Genomic DNA, 26,705 nt, shown 5'->3' with positions numbered 1-26,705 from the left:
ACGGCATGGCCAGACTGGTGACGTGAGGAGACTTGAAGCTGGTCTTCATAATGACTCGGAAAAGAGACAGCTATTCGATTGATGGTGTTTAATCTTGCAGAGTTGCGTAGTATTCGACTTTGTGCTTGATGAATGTGAACTGATGCTTAGGATAGTCACCTTTACTTCCCATCTCTACTCCATATATACGACCATACCGAAAAGCGAGGCGCACGAAAGAGGTGCCTCATGGACCAACGCACACCTCCCGGACCGCCAACGAACAACAGGAAGACGATCACATTTGCAGCGTCGCATCATGTCCTCGCATTCGAAACGACGCAGGCGGCCACCAAGTAGGCCGCCTCCTCTGGATGGACCGTCATGCCTTCTGCCGCCAGCATGTTTGGATATTAGAACCACCTAGTCGAAGTACGCCCTGTCTTCAGAGACCAGTAATGTTATGATGTCCGGTGCTTCAGTCCAATAGCTGGAGGTGTATTGCTCGACGAGAGATATCATGTGGATCAACGAACCGTAATCGGCCGACAACGGTTGGCGGTCCTGCTGCGCAGAAGGCAACAAGTCGTTCGCTGAACTTGAAACGTGGAATTGGAGCCATCCAGTCCTCGTGGTCTTGAGATTTGCGACATCGGCGACAGCGAGGTTGACAGAGGTAGGGCAGAAACGTCCCACGCCAGTAAGTGAGGTGCCAGATGGAGTTACTCCCATGTCTGCGCCACCCGCACACATCACATCATATTGCCTTCGCCTCACTCGAAGCAGTTCATGCTGTTCCGGAGAATGCCCATTCAGGTCAGTGAGTCCATGCAGGCGTCTGTCCGACGAAGCCACGATGCCGGGATAGCCACGTGGAAGGAAGCACACGCGGGAGGCGACACATCGAAGGGTATATCAGACGGCCTCCCCCATCCTAATTTCGTCATTGGCTAGAGCCCGCCATAAGTCACTTGTCGGATCAAGGAGGACCCCAATCATAACACCTGATAGCGGCCGGGTGACACCGACCGCCAGCAGTAGCACGAATACAACCTAGAAGAGCGCTGCGCCTTCAGCGGTCCGCAGTATTTTGCAAAGATTGATTGGCGGTTTGTGTTACCAGCTGCTGTGGGAGAATCGCACTTCTTTCCGCCTTCCTGCCCGAGGCGTCACAACATCGCGGCCCCTGATCACGAGGGTGGACCGCCAATAGGGAGAAGACTTGCTGCTTCGGGACTTCCGATCCAGCAAATTGCGACCTCGACATAGCCATAATCGCTCGCCATCTTGTAAATGTGTCTGCGTCATGAGGTGTCGAGCCGGCAAGGACGGGCCTCCCAAGGGGCGGCCTCCTTGGGCTTGGCGCTAGTCATCGATCGTGTTGGGAGGCGATTCTGAACTTCTCATTCTTGGACTGACGTAGGTAGAGGAAGTGGTCCATTGGAGGTGTTTGCGTATGAGGGTGAGAGGTTGAGCGGAGACCGGCGTCGTTTCTCGCTTGGGCTTGCTCGGCTGCATGCAGGAACATCATCCGCAGCCGAAGAATGAAACATGATCCTTCCAATTGTATAAAGTGAAAAAAATTGACGTTGAACTCAAATGAGTGAATCGTGAAAGGTGGTAATGAGACGGAAGTGCAATGCATCTATTCTACCGCGGTGATCAACAACGAAACAAGCCCAAGCACCCCAAACGAGTCCACATTGCCCTGTACCAGTCGATGCGGAAGATACGCCTCGATCTCTCTGGCATCAGTAATTTGTACACGAGCCATCCTTGAAATGCCCACAGACAGGACATCTGGGAGGAGTCGTTCCATTCGGGCCATTGGTTTGACTGCAGTGACAGCAAGTCCTAACAAGTCAGCGGAGGCCTGTGAGAAGCCTGAGGTAGATGATACTGACCACCAACTTGAGCGTGGATGGCGATTGCTCGCGCCATGGAGAGATTCGGCAGCACCGTGATGTGTGTCGTTGCGAGTGGTGTTGTGCAGATGCGCCGGCTCGACGGTGAATGTGCCGCAGGATGTTGTAGATGCCGGCGAGGCTAGGTGGATGTACAGCGCTGCATCTTCCGTGATGTTGATGTCGTTGGAGCACATGTTCTATATTTTGGTGTGACGTGTATTGCGTGCTGCGAGTTGAGTGAAGATCAGGAAAGGTGAGGTATGAACAGAGAGCATCCTACCTTTTTAAGCGGTCTGCAAATGTCTGCGCAACGCGAACTGACAGATCGGCAGGATAGGGGCATCACGATGAACTCGCCTTGAGCTTCGATAACATCCGATGCGAGGGATTTCCATGGCGAATGAAATCACAAAAAGCAGCACCGCCCAAGAACGACAGCGAATTGCGCCTCCTCGGCCAAACAAACCTTGGATATGTCTCCTGGCGGGCGGCAGAAGAATCCAGGTGATCAAATCACCGTAATGAGTACGATTCGCGGTGAGTGAAGGCAGATGGAGGGAAATGCAGTCGTTGCCACGCATGCCCGGCCAGGAGGGCGGCCACCGCGGACGGAGATTTGCCAGGCCGGCAAGAAGGCCGCAGTATCTTCCAGATGTGTGATCATGGGGCAGTGGATGTGGTTTCGGGTCACGGCATCAGTTCCGATATTCTCGCGGAGAACATCAGACTGTCGCGTGCGTCTCGCGGAGGGAGTTCCAGCGCCGTCGTTATCGGGCGGTGAGGGAGGTGGCAGTGCTCCGGATTGACATGAGATCCCACGGAACAAATGACAGGATCTCCAAGGCAATTCAATTCGGCCATGACGCTGGCATGAGTTTGGAGAGGCTCTGGAACAGGTCATTGGCAGGAGGCTGGACGTTCCACAAGGAGTCCGCAAGCAGGACGCTCGTCGTCTGCCCGAGTCCGCACCGCTCTCTGACACCTTTCTGGGCGTCTGCCTGACATCTTTGCTGGTCGCCTTGATGGCCGTGGCTGTGTAGAAGCCAGACGTTCGCGGGCCTACTGTCGAGGCTGGAGGACTGAAGTAGGCGGCCTCATGGATGCCTCATGCCAGCAAAGATCAGGCGGCCTATGAGCGTCTATTACGGAGCATTTGCGGAATGATTGGGATAGCGATCGGGTGCGGTGTGATAATGAGGATGGAATGGAAGGAAGGAAGAAGATGGTGAGAAGACGGAGAAGTCGGCAACGCCAAGCTCCAACCCTAAGACCGCCGTCCCACCACTTTTACACGATGCCCGAGCGTTACGCTACGCCGTATTCGGGCAGTGTAATGAGAGACAGGATGATGTTTAGAACGACCTCACTCTACTCGCTCTGTTCCGTGTGTGGATCCCTTGATGCCAGAGGTTGGTCGGAGCTGACATGAAGTGTTGGGAAGGCTCCATACAACTTTGGCGTTCCGAGCCGAGTTTGGCTGACCTGAGTTGGACGAATTCCGTCACACAGAGCACAGAGGTCAAGGTTAAAAAGCGATGCTTCGACGAGATATGAGAATCATGCGATCATTTGAAAGACATTCGACTGATTCGATCGTATCGCAAGAGATGCAAGAGGTCGTCATCCGCTACTTGTTGATACTCCGCCAAGTCGTCGCCGCCTGACCTGAAGTCGACGACCGAATCCGAGCCGAGAGTCCGAGCACCGAATATGGCCGTAGCAATCGCGATCCCTTCGAACTGACCTTAGCCTTTTCGAGACGCGAAGCTTTTGCTGCGCGATCGCGGACATTCTCATACACCGCGCGAGATCGTTCCCGACACAACATCTCGAACCCCTTTTCTCCCGACCGCCTACCAGACTCCGACATGCGTTTTGGACCTCTTCCCGAACACGTGTATTATCTTGACAGTCTTGTTGCGTCATAAGATCTTCATGTGTCATCGGAAGCGCATCTTCCTGTCCGTGCTCGATCGCTATACGAATCCGCGATTCGGCGTCGCCCGACCGGCCAAACCCCTTTCGGCTTGCGGTGCTTTTTCACAAGATGGGAGAACAATTCGATTCCTTGCAATGTGTCGCAGTACTCAAGCGCCCCTCGACAGTGTGATTCCTCGTCGCGTCAGCCTTCTGTTGATAATGCGTAGTCCTCGTTGTATCCTTCGAGTATGTGGCCCGATCTTGTGTACGTCGCATGCGATCACCCCGATCGCATCGCCACCTCACGGGATTTCACCGCCGGCTTGAGTTAGCTCCACGAGAACTGGTACCACCGTACCACGGATTTGAGCGTTTCCAGCAGCAACATGACGTGAGAACCACTCTCTCAACCCGTGTTCTTCCGGTTTGTTTACATCCCCCAGATATATAACCCCCGCGCCTTCCCCCGGCTCTCTCCCTCTCTCTTTCTTCTTTCCTCATACCGCGCATACACATTCGACATCAGACTAACAGCAGCACTCGACACTTTCGAAGCTCCCCCACGATGTTCGCGTTCGCATGCACGGTATTCGCTTCCGCCGCCGCCACGATCTCCCACGCGGCAGCTCGACTTGCAGGTGGATCCCAACCTCTCGCCGACGCACTTCCGGAGGACCAGGACGCTGGAATCCCGGAGGACTCTTCTTTTCTTTCTTGCTCGGAGCCGGAATACGACGACGACGCTTCGAGGCCGGAGCACGGTTAGGGACGTGACCTCCCCAAGAACGACGACGCCTTCCAGGCTCTGCTGGCGCGATTCGATGTGTGGAAGGCGAGTACTGCGGCCGAAGCTTTCGTGGCTAAGTTGCAGGGTAGCTCTGATACCATCGGAGCCGTTGTCCAGACCGACGGACGAGGGTATGTACCGGATGGGTACGTGCTGAGAGGCACGAAGGAGATGGCGGTGAGGGATGATGAGGTGATGGAGGTGATGGAGGCGGTGGAGATGGGGATGGAGTGGGTGGAGTTGGCTGGCGTGGAGGAGGTGCGCGTGGAGATGGCGGAGGTGGTGCAGGTGCAGCTGGCACGGGCGAGGGTGGTGGAGATGGGCGTGACGCAGGTGAGGGCGGTGAAGCCGAAGAAGTTGTCTTGGTTCCCGTCGGCGGCTCGGTTGGCGGTGGCGACGAGTGTGGAGGTCCAGGCGGGACGTGGAGAGATGGCGCGACGTGGTACTGGTGTCAGAGCGGCGACGACTCTCACCGGACCGATGATCAAGCCGGAGAGGTCGGAGAGCAGTGGGCTGGGTGTTGGAGTGGGGAGAGCGGAGTGGCGGAGGTGGTAAAGAGGCGAGGTGAGACGGAGAGAGAAAGAGCCTCGGGCCAGGCAGGGAGAAAGCCAGTATAATACCCGTTATTGGCGGAACGAAATCGACCAACGCAAGGGGACGCGGATCAACCAAGCAGGAACAGCTGAAAAATCCACTGAGCAGGGACAGCGAAAACATCCAAGGGCACGGAACGACCGACCCGACACATACCGACCTTCGACGACATCTGGGATGACGATTCCTTTGGAGCTGGAGCGAGGACCAAAAACACACGGAAGAAAATCCAGGCAGCGAGGCGCACAGCAGGCAGACGACCGGACGGGACGACGATCAGGGAGAGCTGGTACGGAAGACTACTAGAGGGACGACAGGCAGCACAGACGACCGGGGCAACTTGGTACGGGAGACTACTGGAAGAACGATAGGCAGCACGAACGACCGGCGACACTTGGACGGATTACCACGAGGAAGGATGACCTGAGCCCAAAATCAGCGGAGGCAAAAGAATGAGACTCTCGGGTATACGGTCCATTAGTGACCAGGCCTTTTTTTGCGATGGGCGGTGGATTGAACTTGGTTTTGAAGGCCGACGGAGAGACGCCAAGCTTCGCAGCCTGACTGACGGCTTGCTTTGGGGGGTCAACAGAGGCGAGAGCAGTCAAACACCAGCGGGGAGGGGAAGAGGGCGGAGGACATTGGGGTTTTTGCTAACACGACAGGCCCCGAGCAAAGGGAGGGCACTTCATCGCAGTGCTCGGGTGACAACGTGGTCTTCTTCATTGCGAGGATCCACGGCTAAGATCCTCCCAGTGGTGAGTTGTTCTTGTTGACGGCGACGGCGGTGGTGATGGCAGGCCTTGGGCATGAATGGGATGGCGGCACAGTGCTTTCTGTAGCAATATCAGCGCGTTCAGTCGAACTTCCAATTTCACCTTGAGTTGTCTTCCTGAAGGTGCATCGTACTCACGGTGGTCCTCTTGTGAACACTGGGCGTTGTTATTCTGACATGTGAAAGTCTGTCGTGAAAGTTGTTCTCTGCTGGAGGGAGGAACTTCGGCCTGAGGCACCAACGCGCGATGCACACCCCGGCACCTTCCCCTGCAGTCCGTATATTTTCCAAGCGAGCGAGCGCACTCCACGTCCATCGCCTCGCACCCTTCTCATCAACGTCTCTGGAACACGACGATTCTTCTGTACAATCTCACCAAAAGACCAGCATCATCCTCTCTAACATCAAACAGGAGTCCTTTGCGCCATGCCAAGCCAGGAGAAGCAGCTCCGCCAGGCCGAGGTACCGAGGCCACCATGAGAATCCAGACTCAGACTCAGACTCTCCACTCGACGACCTCACGTCAGCTCGTTGCGACAGCGCGCTCCTTGCTGCCTTTGGAACGAGAGGAAAGTCCCGCTAACGACTTCGTCTTCTACTATAGACATTGCCTTTGTCCTCTTCAGTGTATACACAATACACATCCGTTGAATACAACAACAATCATGGGCGTTCTCACATCGCAACCCGGCAAGGGCATCTACACTCTCCTGGCCGTCGTCTTCAACACCGTCAGACTTCCTCTCTGGCTGCTCTACTACATTCCCAGCGGCACTCGCCCTCACAAGTCATGGACCTATCGCCAAGCCATCCTCGTCCAGATCGTCAAGTCTTTCCTTTGGAATGCCTCCATGGTGCAAGTCCAGACTCCGCTCTCCCTTTCTCCAAACGCCGAGAAGGAGCAATGGGTGGTCGCTGAAGTCGCTTCTGCGTCGACGTACACAGGCGTTGTCAACTCCGATGCTGAGATCAAGCCTGAGTCCACCGGAGGCACCTGGTATCCCGTTCGTCCTGGCCTCAGCGGCTTCCGCGCCGGCTATGTCGTCCTCCACTTCCACGGTGGAGCCTACGTTATTGGAGATGGCCGCACCAAGGACGCTGGATTCGCTGCCAAGATGTTGATCAAAAACTCCGAAGCAACCCACGTCTACGCTCCTCAGTACCGCCTCTCTTCCAATCCCGGCTGCCGTTTCCCGGCTCAACTCCAAGATGCCATCACCGCATACAACTACCTCATCAAGCAGGAGAACATCTCCCCGAGCAAGATCATCATCTCCGGTGACTCCGCCGGCGCCAACCTCGCTCTCTCCCTTGTCAGATACATCACCGAACACGGCTCCAAGACCGGTCTCGGCGATCCTCTTGCCTGCTGGCTGTGGTCTCCATGGGATCCTGCCGGCTCTCTGACTTCGGAAGGCTTCGACTCGAGCCCTAACCAGGCCTCCGACTACGTGACCAGCGCATTCGGCATGTGGGGCGCCAAGACTCTTCAGCCCAACGCGAACAGCGGACTGACTCTGGATCACCCATACATCAGCTTCAACGGTCACGCCTTTGCCACCAAGACTCCGCTGTACATCTCGACTGGAGAGTGTGAGGTTCTGTACCACACCGATGTGGATTTGTACGAGAAATTCAATGCTATCAAGGGAAACAAGGTTGATTTACAGGTCGAGGAGCATGGTGTGCACGACACCATTCTGGCTGGTCCGTTGCTTGGATTTGAAAAGGAAGCCGATGTGGCAGCGAAGCGGGCTGGTGAGTGGCTGAGGAAGGTTGTGGCGGCTAACAAGAAGGCTTGACGGACCGATGGCGAAGGCGAGTATTCTGTCGAGCAGTTTCGCTGCGATGTTCAGACCGTCAAGCATCAGTCTCGGTGAAAGGGTGGTCAATTTTGTCGGAGGTAGCTGATGTAGCATACGTAGAGAATGTAGAATAGGTAGACAATCGAAGCTGTGCTCTGCCGAGAGAGCATCTTGAACACCAGCTCGACCACTCCGTACACACCCGGTTCGAGGTCAACCGTCGTGCCTCCGATGGAGACAAATGAAGTAAAAGAGAAAGAAAAGAGACTACAACATCCCGCACCACGTACACCCGCCTCGGGAGATTCCTCAACACTCCATCCCTGCTCAGGTCTGCTGACCAAACGCCGGGAACGGCGGAGCGAGAGCGCTGTTGCAGGAATACTGCACCAGCAGTCCCGAACCCGAGGTGTTCGGACCCAAGAACTGCGTACCATCCGGCCTCGTAGCGGTGATTTGAAGACTGGTCGCTCCGGCTCCGTTCGCGCCGATGATGCGGATGGGATAGTACGTGCCGGCGATCAACTCGACGGAATACGTCTGTGGGGTGCTCGCTAGAGAAGTGGTCAGTAAATTTGTGCGGCGTCGGTGGATGATGATCTTCTGCTCGACTTACTTGGACGACTGCCGCCAAAGGCCTGCTCGAGGTTGGCGTTCGCGCGATTCCAGCCCGTGTACGCATTACTTCCCAGCCACAGGAGCGCGACGTCGTCGCCGTTGGTCGACGTGAAGGTGTAGGTTCCTGACACATCCGGATAGATGTATCCTTGATGGTTGATGGCGAAATAGCTGGTAGGGATGCTGATGCCGTCGTAGATTGTCAACTGGCCGTTGGCCCCAGTGCCCTCGTCGAAGGTGTAGCCAGGGATGTTGTTCACGATGCCGCTGTAGTTGGGAGCTTGGCGCTTGAGTGCGGCCGGGTTGAATTCGGGATAGCCGCCCGTGTAGGTCACCTCGGGAGTGTCGTACTCGGCCCATGCTAGACCTTGGTTGCCGCACGAAGTTGGGGTGGGAAGTGCAGATGCCGAGGTGGTGCCTGATGCTGAGGTTGTGGAGGTCGTGATGGACGCCGAGGTGGTGGTGGTCGTTGGCAAGATCGTCGTCGTGAGGCTCGTGGTGAGAGTCGTCGTGAGAGAGGTTGTAAGGGACGTTGTGAGGCTTGTTGTGAGGCTCGTGGTGAGGCTCGTAGAAAGGCTCGTAGTGAGGCCCGTGGCGGTAGAGGTTTGAGTGGTTGCGCTACCAGTCGTGCTGCCACTGAAGGGTGGAAATGGCGGTGCCACATTGCTGTCACACGAGAAGCGGACTAGCAATGGCGACGAAGGGGTATTCGGACCCAAGAATTGAGAACCGTCCGGTCTGGTTGCCGTCACTCGGAACTCAGCAGCGTTGTTCCCGTTCGCACCGATAATGCGGATTGGATAGTACTGGCCGGCCACCAAGTTGACAGTGTATCTCTGCGGAATCGTGGAGTCGCGAGTGCCACCACCGTACGACTGCTCGATGTTGGCATTCGCACGAGTCCAGCCAGAATAGGCGTTGGAGCCAACCCATACGAGGGTGAGGTCATCGGCGTTGGTGGATGTAAAGGTGTAGGGTCCGGAAACGTCAGGATAGATGTATCCTTGATGATTCAGAGCCCAGAACTCCGATGGAATCTTGATGCCATCATAGATAGTGACTTCATTGGTTGTCCTATCCAGAGGGAAGACGAAGCCTGGTATGTTGCTGATGGTACCTTGGTAGTTGGGAGTGCTCGTCTTGAGGGCCTAGAGTCGGGTTAGTAAAGTATGCTCCTTTTCAAGGCAAAGAGTCAATCACTTACAGAAGGGTTGAATTCGGGATATCCAAGCGCTTGTGCTGGCGTGATGGTGGGCGTCTTGTATTCGGCCCAGTCGAGACCTTGGTTGCTGCAGGCAGTTGGCGCTGGCAGAGCAGAGACTGTGGTGCTGGTGGCAGTTGTCGTGGCTGAAGTTGTCGCCGGAAGCTGTACGATCACTGTGCCCGTGGGAGATCCGTCGGTGTAAATCGTCGTAGCAGTCGATGCAGGGAAGTCGCCGAACGAAGTGGTGGTCTCAAATGTAGGTGGAGAGTTAACTTGGACGGTTCCGGTGGCTAATGGGGGGCCTGGATTAAATGGCACGACCGTCGAGGTTGTGGGAGTAGGGAACTCAGTGCCAAATGAAGTAACTGTTACGTAAACTTGAGTCGCAGTCACAATGATCGTACCAGTCGATGCGCCGCTCGTATAGTCCGTCGATGTTACCGGAGCTGTGATCGCTGGATCGTAGACAGTCTCCGTGACGAATGCAGGTGGAGAGTTGACTTGGACGGTTCCAGTAGCTAATGGGGGCCCTGGATTAAATGGCACGACCGTCGAGGTTGTGGGAGTAGGGAACTCAGTGCCGAATGAAGTAACTGTTACGTAAACTTGAGTCGCAGTCACAATGATCGTACCAGTCGATGCGCCGCTCGTATAGTCCGTCGATGTTACCGGAGCTGTGATCGCTGGATCGTAGACAGTCTCCGTGACGAATGCAGGTGGAGAGTTGACTTGGACGGTTCCAGTAGCTAATGGAGGTCCTGGACTAAACGGCACAACTGTCGAGGTTGTAGCAGTTGGAAACTCAGTGCCGAACGAAGTGACCGTGACGTAGACTTGAGTTGCGGTCACAACAATCGTGCCAGTCGAGGCGCCACTCGTGTAGTCCGTTGAGGTTACCGGAGCTGTGATGCTGGGATCATACACAGTTGTTGTAGTAAACGAAACCGGTGAGTCGATAGAAATGGTACCAGTGGTTAATACAGGCCCAGCTGTAAAGCTCACAATCGTCGAAGTTGCTGGTGCTGTCAGCGTCGGGTTGAAGACTGTAGTTCTGGAGTAAATCTCGGGCGCTGTAACAGCAATGGTGCCGCTCGGACCGCCGGTGTACTCAGTGTTCGTGGCTGGTGCAGTGATTTGAGGATCGTAAACAGTCGTTGTCGAAAATGACACCGGCAGATCGATCGATATGGTGCCGGTTGTCAAAGGAGGGCCAGGATTGAACGGTGTGATTGTTGATGTAGTCGGTGCCGTGATTTGCGGATCATAGTCTGTGATCGTTGTGTAAATTTCAGCTGCTGTAACAGTGATAATACCAGTGGAGCCACCTGGCGTGTACTGGGTGCTGGTGACTGGTGCAGTAATGGATGGATCGTAGACTGTGGTGCTCGAGAATTGCACTGGGAGATCAACCTCAATCGTTCCTCTTGGACCATCTGTATATCTCGTGACCGTGACTGGTTCGGTGATCGTGGGATCATATTCCGTGATCGCATCAAAGGTGACGGGCAGGTCAACTTCGACGGTTCCGCTTGCGCCATCGGTATAGCGAGTGGTGGTCACCGGCGCAGTGATGAGCGGATCGTAGTCGGTGGTAGTAGTGAAGGAAACTGGCAAATCAATCTCAATCGTTCCGCTTGGCCCGCCATTATATCGGGTCGTGGTCACAGGAGCCGTGATGGAGGGATCGAAATCGGAAATTGTTGTGAACGTCACCGGCTGATCAATTTCAACCGTTCCGCTGGGGCCGCCATTGTAACGTGTTGAAGTCACTGGTGCAGTGATCGATGGGTCGAATTCGGTAGTCGTCGTAAAGATCACGGGCCGGTCAACGACAACTACTCCAGTGATCAATGGCGGACCGGGCTGGAAAGTCACGACCGTGCGTGTGGCTGAAGCAGTGAAGGACAGATCGTACGAAGTCGTAGTAGTGTAGACCTCGCGATCAGTGACAATGACTGTGCCAGAGCTTCCTCCGGTATAGACTGTTGATGTTACTGGAGTCTCGATTGCGGAGTTGTAAAGAGTGGTGGTAACAAAGTCGACAGGCTCCCGGATGGATATCGTTCCGGGTCTGCCACCAGCTGGGGCAATTGTCGATGTGACAGGCGCGGTGATAGAAGGATCAAAGCTTGTCGATGTCACAAAGGGAGACACGACGATAGCAGTACCCGTCATCTGGCCTGGTGTGTACTGTGTTGACGTCGAGGGTGCTGTCACCAGAGGATCATAGCTTGTAGTGGTCACGAATCTTGCTGGCTGCTCAATGATGACAGTCCCTGGGCGACCGCCGTTAGGAGGGATGGTCTTCGTAGTCGGCGCAGTAATGGTCGGGTTGAAGCTTGTAGTCGTGACAAAGGGCTTGGGTTGGGAGACAATCACCGTGCAGGTAGGTCTCTGTGATACGCAGATTGTGGAGGTCGACGTGGTTGTGGCAGAGGGGTCGTATTTCGTAACAGTAGTCAACTTGGGAGGCTCCTGGACTATCACGGTCCCAGGCTTTCCTCCTGCAGGGGCAATGGTGCTCGTTATTGGTGCGGTCAAAGATGGAACGAAGCTCGTGATTGTGAGCAGACTGTCCGATTCGTTGCCTCCATCCTGACCTGGCTGATAGCTTCCTGGCTGAGAAGGAGAGCCAGGCTGATTGTTCGATGGCTGATCCGCTGAGCCGGGCTGAGATGGAGATCCAGGCTGGTCGTTCGATGACTGACCGGCTGAACCGGGTTGAAAAGGAGAGCCAGGCTGGTTGTTTGAAGGCTGACCTGCGGAGCCAGGCTGTGAAGGAGATCCAGGCTGGTTGTTCGATGGCTGACCAGCCGAGTCGGGCTGAGCGGGAGATTCAGGCTGATTGCTCGATGGCTGAGAGCTGCTAGGGGCAGCAGTAGCTCCGGGAAGGCCGTTCGATGGTTGAACTACCGTGCCAGGCTCAGCGACAGAATCAGATCCGTCGCCCGATGACTGACCGGCCGGTCCAGGCGGAGAACTTCCTGACTGCCCATTCGCCGGAGGAGAGCTGGGAGCCGCATACTGAGGGATACACCCAAGAGGCTCCGTGGTCGGCTTGATGATGATGACGGTCCCTGAGGCAGGGCCGTCTGGATGGGCGATGGTCGACGTCTCCGGCGCAGAGACCATGGAGTCATACCGTGTCGAGGTAACGTAGCCCGTGGCGCATGGCAGGTTGGGCGTTCTGCGCTGAATCTCCTTTGCCTTCTCGTAGGCATGGAATGCGGCTTCGTATTGCTGAATTGGCTTCGCAAGTGCGATACCCGCGAAGGAGAGGACCAAGCAAAGAGGCAACATCGCAGCTCAACAGGCTGATCTTGCGTGATGACGAGTGTAGAAGGAGATGAGAGAACAAAGAGATCGCAGATCGTGCAGTCTTTATATGTTGCGTGTTGTGGTTGGACGACAGTTTTCCCAAGCGATCTGCGCTGGAATCGCCCATATTGCACTTGCGACCCCTCTGAACTTCGCCCTCTGAAGTCGAATTTCAACGGTCGTGTCTCAGCGCAGACCCATCTTCTGGTGGTCGAGCGTCCAATAACGGATGATGAATGGGATGTTGAGCCAGAGCGAAAGCTCCATGTCTCACATACGCGAGTCTTCTGTAGCCGTCTGCCAGCCGCAGGGCTGTCGGACCGTCTCCACAATCTTCACGTTGGCGAGACAATGGACTGCCAGGGACGGATGATCCTTCGTCGCTTAGACTTCAATAGGTCTCAGTGACATACTGATCCAACAACCGTGTTGTGTACGCCAGAGGGCTCGGCGCTATCGTTTCCTTCAGAACTCTTCCCGATGAGGAGGAAGCAGACCTTGGCGGGCAGAGTGACCTTTCGCTTCTTAAACTCCAGCATGGTCTCACATCTGCCACCATTTGACCGGTCGCGAGGATTGTGGTACAGCAGATTGATCTCCAAGAGACCGCGGGCGGGTCAGCGGTTGGCTTTTTTACAAGACTGGCGGCAGAAGACCTGTTGTTTCTCGCAACGATCAGCTTTCTGCTCCTGCTTGTAGACATCGGCTTTACCGGTCTCGCGATGCTCATATACCGATAGATCGTCTGCGCTGAATCGGAACGATGTCACCTAAGAAGCTGCCTGCAAGTCTGCCGCTCTACGCATGTCGACGGATCGTTAGCACTCATTGTGAACGTTGTAGGCCAAGTTAAAGGCCCGGAAGCTGCATGCGCGCCTGCAGGTACGCTAGAACACTCTAATTGTGAGCATGTGGCCCGCCTTATTGCGCATCCTGCCCGTAGAATGGTTTCACTCGGCGGATGGTACACCTCGCCAGTCAGTATTCCTCCTGGCCAGTCAACGGCCCTGCTTGACTGCTCTCTTCCGGTCAGGAAGTTGTTTTGGTCTCCAAGCGGCGCGGTCTCACTTCGCCCTGATCGACATCGGTAGGGCACAATACAGGGACTCGTTGATCCCTCTCAGTCAACACGCCGATCGTCGCAGCACCGCGGCCAGGTCTCAGTTGAAGCAGGTCGCGAAGAGTTGTGTGAAATATTGGCGACTGAACAGTTGATATCGATGTTGATAGACACAGCATTGGCCGGTAGGTTGGACCCTCCGAGTCGACTCGGAAAAATTGCGGCGGCGTTTCCATGGACAGACATATGCCGTTAATGCCGTGCTCCAATCTTCATTGGCAGTTCCGAATCATCATAAACACAATATGGCGAGGAGTGAAGAACACTGACTGGTCTTCGACGGTGGTCAGTAGTACAGCGATCCTGCCGATTCTTCTTCTGCGACGGATGAAGACCATCGTAATCAGGTTGATCCTTGCGGACCATCTGCCCTACGCATGTAACACCGACTGGCTTTGTTTCCAACCAGGTCGGCTCGATCTGCATGTTGCTGTCCCGTTCTGGTCGTTCTTCATCACCCTGCTGTGATCGTCGCAGCACATTGCACTGCTTGGCTGAGGACTGATGAAGCAGATCACATCACAGAAAAGTCGGGACGGAAGCGCCCGTCGATAGCGGTTGTTCAGACAAACCAGAGAGGTGGAGTTGCCCAGGAAAGATGTTGTGGTAGTCCAGCGTTGGAAATCTGTTGATAGGACAAGGGGCTTGATCCTTCGCCCCTGTCATCGCATCGCTAGCCCCACAATCGGCACATGGCATGACTCGTTGGTGCCAAGGTGGTTGGACAAGATTGGTAGTCTTGCTATCGGAAGTCGGACCTTTCTCCTCTCGTGCGTTGCGTTGGTCCGTCTCAGCCACCGTGGTACAACATAGTCCGCCAAAGGGTTCGATTCTTGGCCGCTTTGCATAATCCTTTCAATTATTCATAGCTTGGCGTTACTCCATCCACGGCTTTCCGGCTTGAATGAGCAGACGCGGTCCAAGTGACGATGGGAGTATATGCTGCATTCGAAAAGATTGCAATTGGCGAATTGTTAGGCCGTGGATATCGCCTGGATTTGCACATTCGAAGATCGCAAGGCGCAATCCTGGAGTCGTGCAACGACGCCTGCCTAGTTAGGCTAGTGTGACGGTTGAGTGAAGAAGTCCTCCCGTCGGCGGCTAACTGTATGTGGCTTTATCTTCGTGTGAGGCTTGGTTCATTGGAGCAGAGTCTCCATTAGGTGCTTGCGAATGCGGCGCTGAACCAGAGAATCGAGTGCTAGTAGGTGGAACCGAGATAAGCGAGTGGCTGGACATCGCATGAGCCGTCTTGGGTGCAGATCGACTCACTGATCTATGGATCTCTGTCTGATCATTACCGGCCACCGGCCTCTCGGCCTATCAGAATGAGCGCGCCGGTCGCAAACAGCCAGACAGCTTATCGCGTGTGCCACTGCGGAATGCAATCGAGTGGAGACGGAAATTCGGAGACTCTCAGCAGCATCCTCGACCTTCCGTAGTGGCCTCAGACGGTTACGCGCAAATTTGCGTCGAGCTGACGTTTTTTGAAGGTCTTGATATGTATTGCGAATCTCCCGATGATGAACGTAGTCCGATCATTGCAAATTGTCTTGAGCCATATAGCTGAGTGCCACTCGCATCTCAATGAGCTTCCAGGAGGACTGCTTGGTCGACCGCGCAGGTAGAAGAAATACGGAGAACGTTTCCCGAAGTGATCCCGCGGAATAAAACCGAGTTCAGGCAAGGTTTAGCAACGTGACGTCTATACAAGGCTGGACCCGGAGGCGGGAAAGGACCACCTCAGCCAGCGCCAGCAGCGACTCCCTTAAAGACACGATCAATCATGATTTGCATACGTATTCAACATTCATATCGCCAAATATCACTCTTACAGGCACGACGCCAAGCTCTTCGATTCCGCAAGCGTGAGCAGCCGCGTTGTGTCGAAGCTGTGCCGCTCGTGCACATTCCTTTTGCACAACCTTAGAGTTCGATCCCACCCAACTGGAACGAAGCCGAACTAAACTACAACCATTGTCTGTACCCCAGGCCGCGCGCGATGGGGCCGAATAGGAAGTATGCCGACGGCGAGCTTGCATGACCGAAGAGAGCAATAAGCTCAATACCCTGATGGGCGAATCATGTCTCAACTGCGATCGCACGAATGCAAATGTAACCATACCGCGCCGTTGAAGTCGTCGCCGACAGCCCGTCATTGTACACTCACGTGCCTGGCGACATGCCGCCGAGGTCCCTTGGAGCTTCCGCTTCGAGCAGACGTTGTACGCAAGCAGAAAGGCTTACCTCGGTGTCTCTCAGTGGTCAGATGAATGGTTTCTGCACATCTGCAGATGCGACGAGTGAGACTTTGGTCCGCCATCATCGGCGCCGAGCTGTTGGCATTGAGAGGAGACCTCGATAAGTTCTAGGTACGCAGAGTCGGAGGTGCACGATGCGGTTGGTGATTCTGGCCAAGTCGACGAATCAGGTAATGCTGCGGCTCCTATCTACCCTCGAACAACGCTGCTCTGCTTCCCCTCAGATCAACTTCCTCCCCTCCTCTCCAGCAACAAATCTCGCCATCCCATCCACAGCCTTCGTCTTCCCCAGCACAGCCTCCGCAAGAACCCTCTCCATCTCCCCTCTCCACAAACAATTCATCTTCCTCACCTCCCAAATCTTCACAACCTCAAACACCTTCATTCTCAAATCCGATGGGCGGAGAGGCAGCCTCACCCCCTGTGAGACCCAGTAAAACAGCACCTCCACACCCAGAATGACACGCAAACCAAGGGTGAACATCTCCTCTTGCTTCGTGCTCCAGCCGAGTGGCCCATCTTCTCCCAGCTCCGCGGCCGAGAGGGCCGTCAACCCGTCGTGTATCCAATGCGTGAATGAGCTCATCTCGCTCTCCGTCCAAGTCGGTGGTGGTAAGCGGTGGAGGAATTTTGCCCAGATTCTCACTTCGCGTGCGTGGTCGAGGAAGAGGTTTTGCTTCTCTTGAGCGAAGAGAGCGGTATCTGGATTTGAGAGCGAAGTCAATTGCTCCGCGACGGAGAGTGAGGTGTTTTTCATGGGTTGGAAGTCGAACCCGCGGTAGAGAGCGATGGAAGTGAGATGCGATGCGTCGGTTCCAGGACTGTAGCGTTTGTGTAGGACGACGAGGAGTGATTGACTTGCGGCTATAGGTTCCAGTTGTTGGCCGGGCGGGGACGCTGAGGGCATAATACTGCTTAGAATTCGAGGGACGACCTCAGCTGCGAGTAGACGAACGTCTTCATCATCGTCGTTCAACAGGTCGTAGACGGCCAGGGTGAGATCCGTCCACACGGGAAGAGACATGTGCTTCCAAAGCTTGATGATTCGGCTCAGCGCTGTCGCACCAGCTTCCCGTGTGTGGATGCCTCGCTCAGCAATTGCTGCAGTGACTTGGTTGGCCCATTTGAACGTGGCTTCCTCGGTCGCTTCTGCTGTGCCGGCCATCTCTTCAAGCTGCAAAGCTCTGAGATTTAAGGTTTGGTCGACAATAGTTTGATTTGTCGTGCTATCGGCGAAGCACGACTTGGCTTCCTGCTCGATGAGACGGCCGACTGTCTCCGTGCGGAGCAATTCACCATGCTCAGTTTTCAAGGATAGCAGAACCTTGTATGCTAGCGAGTTGAGCCGAGGATCACGCAAGGTGACGTCTCTCAACACGTCCGCACAGAACCAACCGATTGTGACACCGCAGTCATCATCGCAGCGTGAGCTACATTCCCTGGCGAAGGTCCAATCGACCGCTTCAAGAAAGCAACAGCCAGCATCAGTATCGCCTCTCGCGAGGTGAAGCACCTTGTTGTACATCCCCAGAGGCTCATTTTGGTCGTCGAAGCGGCCGTACCGTATACGACGAGCAGCATATCTTGCCCAAGCTTGTCGGAGTACCGCTGCGTCGCTGGTATGATGCGATTCCACGTCAAAGTCGATGTTGAAGTCGTGAAAGACAGATAGATATTGCGACGGAATAGTCTCCGCGATAAGCTGCAACATGAGCGACACGACGTCTAAGCAGGCAGCTTTGACAATGTAAGATGGTGCGGCGAGCTGGAATTCAGTCACAGCATGAAGGAGGTGAAGCCAGGTATCTTCCGGATCCAGGCGAGCCTTCCTCACGTTCTCTGAGGTCGGTGGGGTTGAAACCGAGGTGAGTCTGGTCATCATGTACTTGACAGTCAGGAGAGCCCCATGTGAACGATTATGGCTTGTTGTGATGTCGTTTCTCAACAGGATGCCAAGCTGCTCTTGGATGTGATCGGACTCCATCAGCGCGGCCAATGTCCTCGCAGCTTTGTCTCTAACGTGCCAGGAAGGACTCGCAGTCAGATCAGCCACAGCGTCTCTCGTCTCTGTCAAGCGTGACTCCGGTATTTGGGTGTACTGTAGTAGTTGTAAAGCAGGAAAGACGCCCTCGTATCGAGTGGACAGAGCTTCTGACGTCGAGACCTGCTTCGGCAGGAGGCCAAGGAGCACATCTAGCAACGCTGGGTGCTGTTCGGCAGATATTCGCTTGTGGACGACAACATCGTCTTCGAGATGCGCCTCGTTCGTGCCGAGCAGTCTGTCAATGACGGCGCGAAAGAGCATCAGGCCACAGTTGCGCACAGCCCATACCTCCGACCGCAAAGAATCGGCAGCAAGTTGAAGTGCCGTGGGGATGTATTGCTGTGTCCTCTCACCCAATCTTGTTGTCTTGAGGATATCCTTGAGGCAATTCATAGCATGGACTTGTGCGAGAGAGCCTTCTTCAGCGGATTTGGAGTTGACGTCCTGCCGAGCGATGGCTTCCATGTCGGTGAATGCCTGAGCTAGAAGATGTCCGGACTTGTCTGGTATGAGAATGCCGCAAAGTAGAGATGGTAGACCGGCTGATCGCCTGGTGTTGATGGTGACGTTGTTCTTGAGCATGTCGAGGACTTTGGCGTACCACACATTGAGCATACACACACCACTCGCACTCTCTTTCAGATCGTGGCACTGCGTACAGCATGATGTCCATGTCTGTGCTACAGTAGAGAACGCTCCTCGATGCCGGAGTTCTGCGAGTTGTGTGTAACAGAGGTTGCTCATCCGTTCCAACAACGCCGGATCGGCCGAGGCGCCTGGCGATGACACAAGGGTGCTTAAGAGTAGACTGGCTTCTTTCAAAGCTCTCCAGCAATAGCTCAAGGTCTCTTTCGTAGACTCCGGTGACATCTCAAGCGCATCAGGTACAAAGCCTTCTGGAGCGTCATCACAGAGGATTGGCTTTACGATGTTCCAGACTTGGACTACAAGCTCGAAGAGTCGGGTGCTTAGTTCGGCATCGACGACGTTCGGATCTTGAAGCACGATGTATCGCAAGCTGGTCAGTAGACCGTGCATTGGATATTTCTGCACAGCCTTGGCTAAGCTTGTTTCCGCCAACAAAGCCATCAGATCGAGCTTCGAAACAAGAGCATCGAGGAATGATCGAGGTGACTCCCAGACTAGATTTTCGCTGACAGTGTCGCCTCTACAGCGCTGATAGCAGATTGCATACAGGTGGGCTACTCCGTCGGCGTGATCGGCTCGACTCGTCGCAAGCATGATTGCTTCTGCTTTGTCCAGAGTCGTAGCTACGCAATCTTTGTTGAGCAATCCGCTGCTGGTCGTCGTTGATGAGTAGTAGCCGAGTATGCTTGCCGAAGTCTGTCGGACATCGTCAAAGGGATCCATAAGGAGGTCAAGCAACAGCCGTTGAACATCTTCTGTCACGACGCGTATGCGGAATGGCCACTTGGTCTCCCCGAGCGCAGTCTTTGAAAGGCAGTCCTTTGGAACGTATCCATCAAGACCCGATCTTGCCAAGAAAGATATGCACTTCAGCGAGGATATATGCCGTTGGTAGCTCGCCGTTGGTCGAAGCTCCCAGGACAGAAAGTCGAGCAGCTGTTTGAGGAAGGTTTTATGGTACTGAAGAGTATGCTTGGCCCCACTGGAGTTTGCGTCTGGTATTGACTGATTCCCTTGTCGCTCAAGCACTGCTGTAATAGCTCTGATGCGATCGATGAGCCTCTGTAGCGCACTGAAGACGCCACTTCGAAAGTCGGCATCCACATCAGCGAAAAGGATATCGAGATTCTGTCGGATGATGTTCAGTGCCGTCAGCGGTATTGGCCGTGTGGCCGAGTGGGAGGTGGTGAGCAATGACAGGCCTGTCAAGCGTGCTGCGCGAGAGCTTCTTCGAACAAGCAGGCCAATCGTCCTGACCGGGAGGAGCAGCACATTCGAGTCATAAGAAATGTGCAAAGCCTCTGTCTCATGCAGTAAGCCCATCTCCTTGCCAGTCTGCAATGCTGCAAAGAGCAGTTCTTGCGACGCTCCATTATCTCCAGCTCTATCTGGTGTTCCAATACTTTCGAGCCCCTGCATTCGCAAGAAAAGCTGGAAGTCGGCAAAGCTCCGCTTGAACAGAGCGGGCAGGAGATGCACTCTCATATCATCCAAATTGACAGCGCCTCTTCCAAAAGCCCTTGCGAGTGGACCTGCCCACAGAGGCTCGTCGGAGGATTTGGCCGAGCCGGTGGACGCATCTATCTGGTCAAGGAGGATCGAGACGAATTGGGATATTGTAGAGCTGAAGTCGCCTTTGCCCAGCCATTGGAACAGGATCACCAGCATTCGTGTGGATTTCGTCTCGAATCCAGAGTCGGAGTCATCCGCAGACGATCTTTGGAAAGCAGCCAATACATCTTCGACCGTCGCGACATCCTTGAAGAGAAGGTGGCCCAAAAGCTGCGCGCTGACCCTTGCCCTGAAGGGATCCTGAAAGTCGAGCAAACACTGCACAAGTCTCTCCGTGATCGTGCGCTTGACCGATATCAAATCTCTGCTCGTTGACTTCTGCAAGGCCTTGGTCAAAGTGGCCATCAGCTGCCGAGATGACTTGGGCCTGGCAGTCTGCGCATGCCCAAGGTAAATGTCCAGGATCCGAGTCCAGATATCCAAGGTCCATAGGGCATCGTCAAGTTCCGGGAGGTCGGACTTGATTGCCTGGTCGATCACCGAGCACAGGGCGTTCCACGCCGCGACTCGATGTGAGCCATTGAGTGTTGCGAGACCGCTGGTGTAAAGAACATCGTGGACGAGAGAAGTAAATTGCCTACCTTGCTGTCAGCACAGCTGACGAGGGACCTGTCATGAAATCAGTTCTTACCGTACTTGACCCTCGAGAGGATCATTTGGTGTGATTGTTGCACGAGATGGCACGCAAGATCTGGTCGATCGCGATATCTGCACCAAATTCTCCTCGGTCAAGGGCTTCCATGGCTTTGAGTCAGACATCGTGCGGCGTGTTGTGACATTAACGACCGCCTTCTTCTCCGAGAGTGCCGTTCAGAGACGGACGAACGATCACAGAAATTCGACCAAGTCCAAAAGATCCCTTCGGATCGTGAAGTGCTTACGTAACGCGGCCTAAGTCGGACCTCCGTCAATTTTTCGAGGGAGATCGACAAGCATCATCACAATTCGGCCGCTGCAAGTCACGGTTCTCCCTTCGCGAATACCATCCGGCAGTTCTCCGTGCCTCCTCGCGCATCACCTACAACTCACTCGATCCATCATGGGCGTGTGGGACATTTTCAGCGGCAAATCCACCCAGACCGCAACCGCATCCGACTCCTCCTTCGACGCCTCCGCCGCGGCGGCCAGCAGCAGTCCTCTCCCTCCGACTTTCGTTACACCCACCGCCGACGATGTCGGGTCATTCATAAGCACACCCGGCGCATTCGATCCATCAGCACTTCACCCGCTCGCGGGCTTAAATCAGGACACCCTCGACTACCTGACCCTCGACGACGATGTGCTCACAGATCTACCCGGCGGAAAGTCATTATTACCATCACGAGGATGGTCAGACGATCTTTGTTATGGAACAGGAGTGACATATCTCGCGGCGCTGTCAGTGGGAGGAGCATGGGGTTTGACAGAAGGATTGAGCCGGTTGCCGGCCACAGCACCACCGAAGTTGCGCCTCAACTCGGCGCTGAACGCCATCACACGGAGAGGACCATTCTTGGGCAACTCGGCGGGCGTGGTCGCGATGATGTACAATGGGATAAACAGCACGTTGGGTTACTACCGAGGGAAGCATGATTCGTTCAACAGTGTGGCAGCGGGTGGCATCAGTGGAATGATCTTCAGGAGCACGCACGGTGTGAGGCCGATGATGATCTCTGGAGGTATTGTGGCATCCGTTGCAGGCGCATGGGCTGTGAGTATATTTGTGGAGAGGTGGAGCGAAGAATGAATGCTGACTCTGCTTTCTAGGTTGCGCGCAAAGTCTTGATCGAGGGTTGATTTCGCTGCGAGGGACGAATAAATGCGGGCGAAATATGGCGGTACAGGCTACGAAGTCTGCTTATACACAAGAGGGGTCGTTATGGACGAGGTCTTCAAGACGAGGACCTCGGGTCCGCAGAGCGGCGTGATAGATGTATGATACCAGGCATGGCATGGCATGGCGCTTGTATATTGTACAACCACCCCACTCTAGTTTGAGATGTGTTCAGCGGCGCATTTCGAAGCATAGCGTGTACAGGAACGAAGGATAAATTGTTTGAGAAGGGCATACAATGCCTGTCAAAGTCGAAGCTCCAACCCAAGTTTCATGACATAGATGCGGTGCCGTTCGCCTTGGTTCATGTGAACGCTGTTCTCCAAACAACCAACTCTATGTATAGACTGCTGCTCTGGCACCACATATTGTCTTCGTCGCCCTCCTCGTGATGTATGTTCATCGAAGATACTTGATCTCGACCTCATTCCACCATTCGCAAGAGTTGATCGTCCGGGGCGGACCGTTGCCAGCAAGCCACATATATCCGACCTTGGCAGCAGTGAAGAAGACCCCTGTTTTGAAACTCCTCTGACGGTTTTTCCGGGGTGAACTCGAGAGAAGATCGTGGATTTACGTCGACGCGGATTGGACGACAACTCACACTCCCGACAGAGACCTGACACGGACACTGACCACACTTTCAACCTTCCTGTCGCTTCCACCTCCACATCCCCATCATCCCACCGCCCTTCCGCTCCGCCATGATCCCCTCCGCTCCCTCTTGAAAGACATTGACCCGCACACATTCTCTTGCCCGCGGAAAGCAAAGCATTGGCCCGTGGATTTTCGCTACCTCCACGCCAGACTCGAGCTACCACCTCTCCGCCGCTGGATCTCTCATATCTACGACCGTCGTCTTCCCGCGAAATCCTCCTCGAATCGATCCCACACAATCACATCACCCATAATGGCACACGAGCTGGGGTCAGGAACCCCAATGCTCGTCGACCACAAAGATGACTGGACCTCCATCGACCATGTGTCGGTGTGCAACATGACTAGCGACCACATGGCGCCGATGCCACGCAAGAGGAGGGCAACATGGAGCAACATGAACGAATACGAAAGCATTGCCGGCGCGCTGCGAAGATTGTGCATGGAACACCAACTGGGTCTATCTCTTAACTTCATCCTCCTCCTCGGCATGACACATGTCGTTTTCCCTTCGCTGCGACCCACCACGAAGGCCTTCTTCGCCTTGTCGTACCCGTCCACTGAAGCACCGGGCTTCTACCTTCAAGGACCGAAAGACATGTACCTCGTAGCGAGCTGCGTTGTCTACTTCACCGCATTCCGGGCCTTGATGCTGGATTACGTGCTCACACCATTGGCCGCTGCATGCGGTATCGGGAGGAAGAAGGGCCGCGTGCGGTTCGCTGAGCAGTCGTATATGCTGCTATACTACATTGTGATATGGTTTTGGGGACTGGCACTTTTCGTCAAGGATACACCGACGGATGTCGACAGCGTGGAAAGTCTGCTCATCTCCATGTGGAGGGACTTTCCCAGACTTCTCCTCACGCCTGGGATGAAGCTCTACTACCTCTCGCAATTGGCGTTTTGGGTGCAGCAAGTCGTGGTCATCCACCTGGAAGAGCGAAGAAAAGATCACTACCAGATGTTGACACACCATTTCGTGACCGTGGGATTGATGATGGGAAGTTATGGATACCGCCAATGGCGAGTCGGCAATGCCATCTTGGTGTGCATGGATATCGTGGACTTGATCTTCCCAGCAGCCAAGATCTTGCGATATCTGGGCTTGCAAGCAGCGTGTGATGCCATGTTTGGACTGTTCGTCGTCACCTGGTTTGTGGCGCGCCATGTCTTCTATCTGGGAATCTGCTGGAGCATCTACGCGCACGTCAACTCTGCGGCGATGCCGTACGGAGTGTACTCGACGATCACGGGCAGGATACTTTCCACGGATGGCGGTGACAAGGTGCTGGAGCACCTTCTTCAGCCGATCTTGAACCCGCAAGCAAAGACCATCTCCTTCAATGCCAACATTCGATGGTCATTCCTAGGTCTTCTTCTCGGATTGCAATGCATCACCCTCGTCTGGCTGATGATGATCATCCGCGTTGTGATTCGTGTTTTGCGCGGACAAGGTGCGGACGATACCCGAAGCGACGATGAAGACGAGGGCGAAATCGACGAGATCGAAGACAAGTGCCATCCACAACTTCCACACAGCTCGGTGCCGATCGTCGCCTCGGCGGAAGATGAGGAGAAGCCGCGATTTATTGAAGTGGAGACGACCTCCGAGGAGGCTGCATGGCCAGCAAGGAATGGCAGCAGTGGAGGGAAGAGGAAGGCTAGAGGCATTTCCAGTGGGCTGAAGTTGGGAGAGCACAAAGAGATTCTTAATAGGATTGGATGCTTGAGCGAGGAACAGCTCGCGAGGGAAAGGGAGATGAGGCAAGGAAGCAGCAGTCCTGGCTTGCGATGAAGAAAGAGAAGAGGATGTTAAAAGAGAGCGAGAGGAAGACTTGTTCCAGCATTGAGAAGATTTTGCGCTATTTCGTGGTTGTCGTCTTCTTCCGGGGAGGCAGTCCTTCTCACGCCGCAGTCCAGCATCAACTGTTCGGCACTCAGATCGCAGTAGAACTATACCCAATATACGCGTAAAGATTTGTTGACAACAGAATGCTTTGAATATTCCATTTTGTGGACAAGCAAGAGTCAGGATACCTTCGTATTCCTGCCCAATGCACACTCCAGCAAACGAGGCGTGAGCCGTACAGTACATCGTGAGAGGGACTACAGAGGCATGGCAGCATTCGTACACATACTCACTCCCATCTAGTTCTCCAAAACATACCGATACCTCGGCAACCCCTCCTCAAAATCAACCAAGACCCGATTCGCATCCTCCATCCTCCTCTTCTGAATCCAAGGCTTCACGCCCTTCTCCGCCGCCAACTCCAACATCTCCCTGATCTCCGCCGGACTCCCGATCAAGCTCCCTTTGATACTCACCTTCTTCATGATCAACGCCATCGGCAACACCGGCGGCAACGCCTCGTCCGGCGCTCCGACTTGCACAAACACCCCGCCCACGTCCAGGAGGTTGAGGTACTCGCTGAAGGGCATCTTCGGGGAGCTGACCGTGCAGATGATCACGTCCAGGGAGTTTTTGAAGTCGTCGCTCCAGCCTTCCTTTCCGGTTGCGATCAGTCCGTCCGCGCCCATGGCCATGGCGTCGTCTTTCTTTTCGTCGGTTCTTGAGATCGCCCAGACCTTGTCCGCACCCATCGCCCGCGCGAGTTGAATGCCCATGTGCCCTAACCCTCCCACGCCAATGATACCAACTCTCGATCCAGGTCCAACACCATTTTGTTTCAGCGGCGCATACACAGTGACACCACCACACAACAACGGCGCCGCTTCTTCACTCTTCATCGCCTCCGGAATAGCAAAGACAAAGTGTCCATCGCCACGCCAGTACTTCGCATACCCACCTTGCGCAGACTCGCCACTCGGCCACTTCGAGCCATAAGTCATGACGAATCCTTTCTGGCAATACTGCTCGCCATTATTCATACACTCCTCACAGTCACCCTTCAAGCACGATCCAGCTTGAGCGCCGACGCCCACGCGGTCGCCGACTTTGATGCCAGATTTGACGTCGTCTCCGACGCGGATTGCGCGGCCGACGATTTCGTGGCCGACGACGACCGGGTAGTTCGTGGGACCCCATCCGGAGCGTAAGACGTGCAAGTCTGAGCCGCAGACTCCGCAGTGCGAGATTTCGATGTCGACGTCGGTGGAGGTGAAGGTTTTTGGGGTGTAGTTTTGCCAGACCATGTTTCCTTCTGAAGAACTCGCGTCGAGGCCGCACCAGCCTTCGAAGGATTCGTTGGATGCCATGCTAGTGGTTTGAGGTTTGGATGGTTGAGGTTGTGTTGCTTGAGGTGGTTGAATGTCTGTCCGGGAGGTGTAAGATGTGGTGTGATTGAAGGAGCCTGTCGAGATGCGAGGTGAAGCAGAGGTGTAAACTTTTTTGGAAAACCAGCCTAGATCTCGAATCCCTTATAGCTTCTCCACGCCACCCATGGCCACGATCACAGCAGCATGGCTTAGCAAGCGTCGTGCGAGAGTAGTGGAGCCATCACTGCCCTGAGACCACACTGACGAATGATCATGCTGGCAACGAACAGCGGAGCCCGTACCCAGGGAAAGATTGTTCAGCAATGATGTATCTTGATCATGAAGAAAGAATCTTCTGTGGAGAGTAGTTGCAGTTGCTTTGCTCTGGTGACGTCTCTCGGCGTTCGTTCGGAGCGCCGCGAAAGAGCCGTGACGGCGGCTCTTCATGTCGAAGTTTTCGCTGC

At 54.7% G+C, this 26,705-nt stretch overlaps 8 protein-coding genes across 8 annotated transcripts; 4 read left to right on the top strand and 4 right to left on the bottom strand.

Moving 5' to 3' along the window:
• Positions 1–955: 955 nt before the first annotated feature.
• Positions 956–1,391, bottom strand: MYCGRDRAFT_103957 (uncharacterized protein; the record flags this gene model as incomplete). The annotated part of the gene is made up of 1 exon (XM_003854067.1): positions 956–1,391. One exon carries the CDS (start codon positions 1,250–1,252, stop codon positions 1,052–1,054), a length of 201 nt encoding a protein of 66 aa, XP_003854115.1.
• A 2,980-nt stretch (positions 1,392–4,371) lies between these two features.
• MYCGRDRAFT_92165 (uncharacterized protein) lies at positions 4,372–5,148 on the top strand (the record flags this gene model as incomplete). The annotated part of the gene is made up of 2 exons (XM_003854128.1): positions 4,372–4,567; positions 4,700–5,148. The coding sequence occupies 2 exons, from the start codon at positions 4,372–4,374 to the stop codon at positions 5,146–5,148; spliced, it is 645 nt and encodes a 214-aa protein (XP_003854176.1).
• A 1,479-nt stretch (positions 5,149–6,627) lies between these two features.
• On the top strand, positions 6,628–7,764 carry MYCGRDRAFT_37733 (uncharacterized protein; the record flags this gene model as incomplete). Its single annotated transcript, XM_003854129.1, has 1 exon — positions 6,628–7,764. One exon carries the CDS (start codon positions 6,628–6,630, stop codon positions 7,762–7,764), a length of 1,137 nt encoding a protein of 378 aa, XP_003854177.1.
• A 330-nt stretch (positions 7,765–8,094) lies between these two features.
• On the bottom strand, positions 8,095–9,005 carry MYCGRDRAFT_38880 (uncharacterized protein; the record flags this gene model as incomplete). Its single annotated transcript, XM_003854066.1, has 2 exons — positions 8,095–8,321; positions 8,384–9,005. Coding segments are annotated over 2 exons (849 nt in total), but the record flags the coding sequence as incomplete, so codon positions are not given.
• A 7,503-nt stretch (positions 9,006–16,508) lies between these two features.
• On the bottom strand, positions 16,509–21,311 carry MYCGRDRAFT_92162 (uncharacterized protein; the record flags this gene model as incomplete). Its single annotated transcript, XM_003854065.1, has 2 exons — positions 16,509–21,129; positions 21,184–21,311. 2 exons carry the CDS (start codon positions 21,309–21,311, stop codon positions 16,509–16,511), a joined length of 4,749 nt encoding a protein of 1,582 aa, XP_003854113.1.
• Positions 21,312–21,540: 229 nt separating this feature from the next.
• MYCGRDRAFT_108883 (uncharacterized protein) lies at positions 21,541–22,328 on the top strand (the record flags this gene model as incomplete). Its single annotated transcript, XM_003854130.1, has 2 exons — positions 21,541–22,242; positions 22,299–22,328. 2 exons carry the CDS (start codon positions 21,592–21,594, stop codon positions 22,326–22,328), a joined length of 681 nt encoding a protein of 226 aa, XP_003854178.1.
• Positions 22,329–22,410: 82 nt separating this feature from the next.
• On the top strand, positions 22,411–24,820 carry MYCGRDRAFT_108882 (uncharacterized protein; the record flags this gene model as incomplete). The annotated part of the gene is made up of 3 exons (XM_003854131.1): positions 22,411–22,464; positions 22,712–22,758; positions 22,981–24,820. The coding sequence occupies 3 exons, from the start codon at positions 22,411–22,413 to the stop codon at positions 24,818–24,820; spliced, it is 1,941 nt and encodes a 646-aa protein (XP_003854179.1).
• A 297-nt stretch (positions 24,821–25,117) lies between these two features.
• Positions 25,118–26,241, bottom strand: MYCGRDRAFT_70497 (uncharacterized protein; the record flags this gene model as incomplete). The annotated part of the gene is made up of 1 exon (XM_003854064.1): positions 25,118–26,241. The coding sequence occupies one exon, from the start codon at positions 26,239–26,241 to the stop codon at positions 25,174–25,176; it is 1,068 nt and encodes a 355-aa protein (XP_003854112.1).
• Between the last annotated feature and the right edge of the window lie 464 nt (positions 26,242–26,705).

This window comes from Zymoseptoria tritici, chromosome 3 (assembly GCF_000219625.1).
Source record: "Zymoseptoria tritici IPO323 chromosome 3, whole genome shotgun sequence".
Taxonomy (NCBI): Eukaryota; Fungi; Ascomycota; class Dothideomycetes; order Mycosphaerellales; family Mycosphaerellaceae; genus Zymoseptoria; species Zymoseptoria tritici.
This window is presented reverse-complemented; position numbering and strand designations above follow the sequence as displayed.